This window comes from Rhinopithecus bieti, unplaced genomic scaffold, assembly GCF_001698545.2.
Source record: "Rhinopithecus bieti isolate Rb0 unplaced genomic scaffold, ASM169854v2 scaffold_28055, whole genome shotgun sequence".
Classification (NCBI taxonomy): Eukaryota; Metazoa; Chordata; class Mammalia; order Primates; family Cercopithecidae; genus Rhinopithecus; species Rhinopithecus bieti.
The window spans coordinates 606,836-614,965 of NW_016812914.1; the positions used below are offsets into that span (position 1 = coordinate 606,836).

At 53.7% G+C, this 8,130-nt stretch overlaps 1 protein-coding gene across 9 annotated transcripts in view; it reads left to right on the forward strand.

The window, feature by feature from the left end:
• Window positions 1-8,130, forward strand: part of PTPRS (protein tyrosine phosphatase receptor type S) — a 95,234-nt gene that overhangs the window by 20,784 nt on the left and 66,320 nt on the right. For all 9 annotated transcript variants that reach the window (XM_017847197.1, XM_017847207.1, XM_017847204.1 and 6 more), the window contains 2 exons: window positions 2,239-2,384; window positions 2,997-3,138. In XM_017847197.1, the coding sequence (XP_017702686.1) occupies window positions 2,239-2,384; window positions 2,997-3,138 (288 nt within the window). The remainder of the gene's footprint in view (window positions 1-2,238; window positions 2,385-2,996; window positions 3,139-8,130) is intronic.

Sequence of the window (8,130 nt, forward strand, 5' to 3'; positions counted from 1 at the left end):
GAGGCAGGAGAATTGCTTGAACCTGAGAGGTGGAGATTGCACTGAGCCGAGATCGCGCCACTGCACTCCAGCCTGGTGACCTGGTGACAGAGCGAGACTTCATCTCAAAAACAAACAAACAAACAAAAACCACTCCTGGCCAGGCGCGGTGGCTCAAGCCTGTAATCCTAGCACTTTGGGAGGCTGAGGCGGGCGGATCGCGAGGTCAGGAGATCGAGACCATCCCCGCGAACACGGTGAAACCCCGTCTCTACTAAAAACTACAAAAAAAAAACTAGCCGGGCGAGGTGGTGGCACCTGTAGTCCCAGCTACCTGGGAGGCTGAGGCAGGAGCAGGAGAATGGCGTAAACCCGGGAGGCGGAGCTTGCAGTGAGCTGAGATCCGGTCACTGCACTCCAGTCCGGGCGACAGAGTGAGACTCCGCCTCAAAAAAAAAAAAAAAAAAAAAAACCACTCCTACTCCAGACTTTATTGCAGAGACTGAATGAATACATCAGGTAGTCATGGAGGGTGAAGAATGTGGGTGTGAAAACCAGCCTGGTTCAAAGGAGCGTGTTCAGCTCAGCCACGGCCTGGCTGCATGTCCAGCCAAAGCAAGTCCTTTGCCTGGTTTGTATCTCAGTTTTCTCACATATAAAATAGGGATTGCAGAGCCGGGTATGGTGGTTCACGCCTATAAATCCAGCAACTTGGGAGGCTGAAGTGGGAGGATTGCTCAAGACTAGGAGTTTGAGACCAGGCTGGACAACGTAGCTACTTGGGAGGCCAAGGTGGGAGGATCACTTGAGGCCAGGAGTTCCAGACCAACCTGGGCAACATAGTGAGACCCCATCTCTATAAGACGGAGTCTCACTCTGTTGCCCAGGTTGAAGTGCAGTGCCGTGATCTCGGCTCACTGCAGCCTCCATCTCCAAGGTTCAAGCAATTACTCGGCCTCAGCCTGCCAAGCAGTTGGGATTACAGGTGCCCACCACTGTGTCTGGCTAATTTTTGTTACTTTAGTAGAGATGGGGTTTCACCATGTTGGCCAGGCTGGTCTTGAACTCCTGACCTCAGGTGATCCTCCAGCCTCAGCCTCCCAAAGTGCTGGGATTACAGTTGTGACGGCCTGTACCTGTAGTCCCAGCTACTTGGGAGGCCAAGGTGGGAGGATTGCTTGAGCCTGGGAGGTCTAGGCTGCAGTGAGCCAAGACCGTGCCGCTGCACTCCAGTCTGGGTGACAGAATGAATCCCTATCTCTTAAAAAAAAAAAAAAAGAAAGAAAAGAAAAGAAGCCCAGGCGCAGTGGCTCTCGCCTGTAATCCCAGCACTTTGGGAGGTCGAGGTAGGCGGATCACGAGGTCAGGAGATGGAGACCATCCTGGCTAACATGGTGAAACCCCATCTATACTAAAAATACAAAAAGTTAGGCGTGGTGGTGGGTGCCTGTAGTCCCAGCTACTCAGGAGGCTGAGGCAGGAGAATCATTTGAACCCAGGACACAGAGGTTGCAGTGAGCCGAGATCGCACCACTGCACTCCAGCGTGGGCGGCAGTGTGCGACTCTCTTTGAAAGAAAAAAAACAAAGAAAATGAAGATCAGGATGTCACTGCCCCTGCATGCTGTTGGAGAGGTTAAATATTAAATATTAAATATTACTCCCCCTTTCTGAGCTCCTGCCTCTAGCTCAGACCACTCTCGTGGGCACTGACCCCTTGTGTCCAGCCGTGTCCTGGATGCCTCCCGAGAAGCTGGAGCTCTGGGTTCGAATGCTGGCTCTGGCCTCATATCCCATGGTCACCCCCACGCTGGGTGCCTCAGTTTCCTCACGTGTCTCGCCAGGGAATTAGACCAAGTTATCTTCTGGCAGGTGTTTTCAGGGCGCTCCAGGGTTTGGCTGGTCACCATGGAGAGGGGTTCAGGTGCTGAATTTAGGGACCCCACATCTCACGGGTCTCCCCTTCCATCTTTCCCAGTGGCAGTGTGTCTGAGCAGGTGTGCCCAGGTGAGGTTGTGTCCATGTGTGGGCAGGTGTGGCTGTTGCAGGTGGAAGTGGGGATATGTGGCTACCTGGGTGCCATGGCGGGGGGTGAGGTGGGAGGGTGTTCATTGTCACCCTTGCTTTCCTCCTTCTCTCTCCATTGGCCACGTGGCATTTCTATGGGCAGAGGGTGGAGGGCAGGTTTTCATGGCTCTGTGGTATCCTAGCCAGATGCCTGGACCCATCAGCTCCCCTCTTCTTTCCGCTGTATCCCCAGAGCCCCCCAGGTTTATCAAAGAACCTAAGGACCAGATCGGTGTGTCCGGGGGTGTGGCCTCTTTCGTGTGTCAAGCCACGGGCGACCCCAAGCCACGAGTGACCTGGAACAAGAAGGGCAAGAAGGTCAACTCTCAGCGCTTTGAGGTGAGTTGCGGTGGGGAGAGGCAGCCTGGGGTCAACACTCCCCCAAGGCAGGGCCACAGCACCTCAGCCACAGAAGACACCGTGGACACATTCCCCAGGTGGAGCACAGGCATCGGTGGCCAGGCAAGTGTGGCTGTGCAGACTTCAGCTGGGGCCCTGCCCGCCTCACTTGTTCTACCAGCTCCATGCTGTGTGGCCTCAAGCAAAGCCCTGCCCTCTCTGAATCTTCTTCACAGCTCAGTGTACACAGCACCAGTGCACACAAAAGGAACTTTACAACACTGAATACGTACGTGTACATGATCACACATGCACATTGCCACATTCCGCATGTCTTCACACGCCTTTGCGTGCCTGTCACATGGGCTTGCAAACATTTATCACAGTCACACATGCACACAACACCCTGTTCTTACATGTACCCAAATCTGTACTCTGTGTCCCAAGCATTTATACTGGACACCGGCACACATGCACATTCAGCCTCCAGCTCTTCTCGCATCACCCCCAGGATCATGGGGCTGACTGCCATCCCCTTACAGCCCAGCCTAGACAGGAACCTTCCTGGGGATGCCAGCCTCACCCTGTCCTTTTTTCCCCTGCCCACGGCAGACGATTGAGTTTGATGAGAGTGCGGGGGCAGTCCTGAGGATCCAGCCTCTGAGGACACCGCGGGATGAAAACGTGTACGAGTGTGTGGCCCAGAACTCGGTTGGGGAGATTACAGTCCATGCCAAGCTCACTGTCCTCCGAGGTATTGGGCTCCCCAGGGTGGGCGGAGGATGAACCGGGCCCTGGGCTTTGGGGACAAGCACCAAAGGAATACATGCAAGTGAGCCCAAACCTTCCTACTTTGGTTTTTTTGGGAGGACCTTGATCTCCCTTCTTGAACCAGTAACACTCTCAGGGCCCAGAGCCTACTGGTAGGGATTTATTGTGCCTTTGCAAGAAAGGAAGGAATTGAGAGACTAGAATCATCCTAATTTATAATCTTCATCATGTGCTTCTGATGACAAGAGGCTGATCCAACTCAGATGGGTTCAAGTGAGAAAGATAATTGATATGCAGAATTAAAATTCCGTGGAGTGGCTGGCTTCAGGTTTAGCTGGATCCAGGGACTCATTGAATTTTCTCAGAGTTCACTCTCTGTCTCGGCTTTGTTTCCTTCTGTATTGATGTTATCCTTAGTGCGAATTCCCCCACCCCCAATGAACTTGGATCCCATGCCCCTCCCTGAACTAATCACTGGCTCAGGAGGAACAAACACTCTGATTGGCTGGACTCCTCCCTGGAGCCAAGAGTGAGTGTCATTTCGCCAAAGGAATAAGGATAAACAGGATTGGGCATGGCGGCTCACACCTGCAATCCCAGCACTTTGGGAGGCTGAGGTGGGAGGATCACATGTGAGACCAGACTGGGCAACATAGTGAGACCCCATCTCTACAAAAAATAAAGGATGAACAGATGCTAGGTAGGCGGAAATAGCTGCCCCACTTCCCCAGACATTCACACGGGCCTGCAGGGCTGCTTGCTGGCCTTGTTCAGGTGCAATTCTTTTTTTTTATTTTTGAGACAGAGTCTTGCTTTGTTGCCCTGGCTAGAGTGCAGTGGCACTATCTCAGCTCACTGCAACCTCCGCCCCCCAGGTTCAAGTAATTCTCCTGCCTCAGCCTCCCGAGTAGCTGGGATTACAGGCACGTGCCACCACACCTGGCTAATTTTTGTATTTTTAGTAGAGACGGGGTTCACCGTGTTGGCCAGGCTGGTCTCAAACTCCTGACCTCACATGATCCGCCCACCTCGGCCTCCCAAAGTGCTGAGATGATAGGCATGAGTCATTGCGTGCAGCCTAAGTGCATCTCTTGAACAAGTTGCAAGGGGTTTATAGGGGGCTATCTGAATGATGCTGTTTTATAATGAGGAAGCAATTTTGTGAACAGACTCTTGTTCAGCATCATTTCAAACAGCCCCTTACAAACCTCTTGCCCAACCATTCTGTGCTGCCTTCTCCATTGCAATTTGGTTTTAGCACTGGACCCAGCCAGTGGAGCTCAAGTCCTGGCTGCCACTTGGTTGCTGTGTGACCTAGGGCAAGTTAATGAACCTCTCTGAGCTGCAGTTTTTTCATCTCTAAAGTCGGGCCGGGTGCAGGGGCTCACACCTGTAATCCCAGCACTTTGGGAGGCCGAGGCAGGTGAATCACCTGAGGTCAGGAGTTCAAGACCAGCCTGGCTAACATGGTAAAACCCCGTCTCTACTAAAAATACAAAAATTAGCCTGGCAAGGTGACGTGCACCTGTAGTCCCAGCTATTCGGGAGGTTGAGGCAGGAGAATCGCTTGAATCCAAGAGGCGGAGGTTGTAGTGAGCTGAGATCATGCCATTGCACCCCAGCCTGGGCGACAAGAGCGAAACTCTGTCTCAAAATGAATGAATGACTGAATGACTGAATGACTGAATGAATGACTGAATGAATGAATGAATGAATGAATAAAAATAAAATGGCTGGGCACAATGGCTCATGCCTGTAATCCCAGCACTTAGGGAGGCCAAGGTGGGTCGTGAGGTCAGGAGTTCAAGACCAGCCTGGCCAAGATGTGAAACCCTGTACGTACCAAAAATACAAAAATTAGCTGAACGTGATGGTGGGCACCTGTAATCCCAGCTACTCAGGAAGCTGAGGCAGGGGAATCATTTGAACTCAGGAGGTGGAGGTTGCAGTGAGCCGAGATGGCGCCGCTGCACTCCAGTCTAGGTGACCAGGGCAAGACTCCGTCTCGGGGGAAAAAAAAAAAAAAGAAACCGGTTAATAATGGTTCTCACCACAAGGGGTAATTCTGTGAACCAGATGAGTGAGTGAGACAGGGAGAGAGATTAGCACAACGCCATATTTGGTCAATTCTACTTCCCCGTTCTTACGTGCATCACCATTATGATTCTGGTTTAGTAAGATGCTTGTTACCAATTCTTCTGCAGCTCCCAAGTGGGTGGGCTACACCTGTCACCCACAGAGACACCCCAACCATGAATATGAGCCACTGCCAGCCGTTAGCTTGGAGGTGACCCCTGCATGTCGCTTCCCAAGATGAGGCTATTCCAGTGTACTCCAGGGCAGCCCAGCTGTGACCAGCTTGGAGCCCTGGGAGGGGGTATCACAGCTGCCCTAGGCATACTTGATTTCAGACTCTGGTCCCATGAAACTGGGACTGGCATCACAGGCGAGTGACCTGTAGAGTCATACAGGATCCCTCCCTCAGAAAGGCCCTGTGCTTTGGCCTGTAATCCCAGCACTTTGGGAGGCCGAGGCAAGTAGACAACTTGACGTCAGGATTTTGAGACCAGCCTGGCTAACATGGGGAAGCCCCAGATGTACAAAAATACAAAAATTAGCCAGGCGTGGTGATGTGCACCTGTCATTCTAGCTCCCGGATTCTTGGGAGGCTGAGGTAGGAGGATTGCTTGAACCCGGGAGGCGGAGACTGCAGTGAGCTGAAATTGCGCCACTGCACTCCAGCCTGGGTGACAGAGGGAGACTCCATCTCAAAAGAAAAGAAAGAAAGGCCCTGTGCTTTTTGAAGCTCTGCTGTTGGCCACGTGCCGTGGCTCACACCTGTAATCCCAACGCTTTGGGAGGCCAAAGCAAGAGGATCACTTGAGCCCAGGAGTTGGAGACTAGCCTGGGCAACGTAGAGACCCCATACCCCGCTGTCCGAGTCTCTACAAAAAAAAAAATGTAAAACTTAGCCAGGTGTAGTGGTGCCTGCCTGAAGTCCCAGGTACTTAGGAGGCTGAGGCAGGAGGATCCCCTGAGCCCCGGAGGTCAAGGCTACAGGGGGCTATGATCATGCCACTGCACCCCAGTCTGGGTGACAAAGCAAGACCCTGTCTCTAAAATGAGGGCAGGGGGAGGGGGGAGAAAAGATAAAACCTCTGCTGTTGCGGTCTGGAAAGTCTTAATACTTTTCTAACCAGAGAGCCCCTCATTTCATTTGCCTGAGTCCTGGAACCCGTCCCGCCGGGGGATGGAGGGAAGAGCAGGGGTGGAGTCAGCCCGCTGTGGCCCGCCCTGCTCCTCCCAGCAGATATTTTTGCCCTGACCTTTCCTGGGCACAGACGGAACAGCCTCCTCTTTTCCCGTGCCAGCCTCCAAGCTGAGCACTCAGGGTGTTCAAAGGACAAGCTGTGAAGCTATCAACTGCCCGGTCCCCAGGAGTCTGGGAAAAATGCCCCCAACGTCCATCCACACTCTTTTTTTTTTTTTTGAGACTGGAGTTTTGCTCTTGTTGCCCAGGCTGGAGTGCAATGGCATGATTTTGGCTCGCTGCAGCCTCCACCTCCCGGGTTCAAGAGATTCTCCTGTCTCAGCCTCCTGAGTAGCTGGGACTACAGGCACCCACCAGCACGCCTGGCTTATTTTTGTATTTTTAGTATACAAGGTTTCACCATGTTGATCAGACTGGTCTCAAACTCCTGACCTCAGGTGATCCACCTCCTTGGCCTCCCAAAGTGCTGGGATTACAGGCATAAGCCACTGCGCCCAGCCCACACTCTTTTTCTCTCTGCTCTCCAGCTGCCTGGAAGGGCCTGCCTGGACTGGGAGCTCATCCTTCCTGCCGGGGCCCAGGGCCTCAGATACCCTGTCCCCTCCCCACCCACCTTGCCACCAGCCCTGAGCTCCAGGCACCCCCGGCCAGTCACTGGCAGTTGGCGGGGGACCATCTGGACTGCCAGGGCCACTCCCTGCCTCCCTCCTCCTCTGCCATCTGATTGTGGACCCCGCACACGCCTCCTGCACTGTTGTTTTAATTAAACTCCGAGGAACTGGGCACAGTGTGGTTCGCGATGTACGTTTTCGTTTAATTAGGTGCTCTTGGTAGCATCAGGCGGCCGAGGCCTCCCCCTGCACCCTGGCTGGCTGCTGCCCACACATGCTCACGGGGAGCCCTGCGGGGCCACATGCACACGGGAAGTGCTCGCGTGTGAACACGTGTGGGCGCAGCGCAAGCTTGAGCATGTACAAGCGTGAGCACACGTACCCACGTATGAATGAAATACAGGGTTCTCGTCGTCATCAAAGCCACCCTCGTAGGCACACAGGCATGCACACACACACGGGAATGCCCACAGACCCAGCTGTGGGCACCAAAACCAACTGACTCAGGCCCAGTCATTTTGGCCCTAATCTCTGATGAGGTCATCAGTAGCCAATCAGCCGAGTTTCTAGCTCGTCCGGGTCCCTGGCCCAGGAAGGACGGACAAGAGGCCTGAACCACCTCAGACAGCATCCAACCCCACCCCCTTCAGGGCCCCGATGGGTCCAGACCTGGTTGGGTGGAGGGCTTTTGCAGCCCATCCCGCTCAGCTTCTTCTGAGCTCAGCCAGGCCTGGGTTCAAATCCTTGCTACATGCTGGCTGTATGACCTGGAACAAGTGTGCATCTGCCTGGGCCTCCGTTTTCCCCTCTGTGAAAAAGGCTTGGAGGAGATCACAGGTTCTTTTGCCTGCACAGTGCCTGGGATGCTGTTAGTGCTCAGGGCTTTCCACTGGGGCTCTTTTTTTTTTTTTTTTTGAGGCAGAGTCTCGCTCTGTCACCCGGACTGGAGTACAGTGGCCAGATCTCAGCTCACTGCAAGCTCCGCCTCCCGGGTTTACACCGTTCTCCTGCCTCAGCCTCCCGAGTAGCTGGGACTACAGGCGCCCGCCACCTGGCCAGGCTAGTTTTTGTATTTTTAGTAGAGACGGGGTTT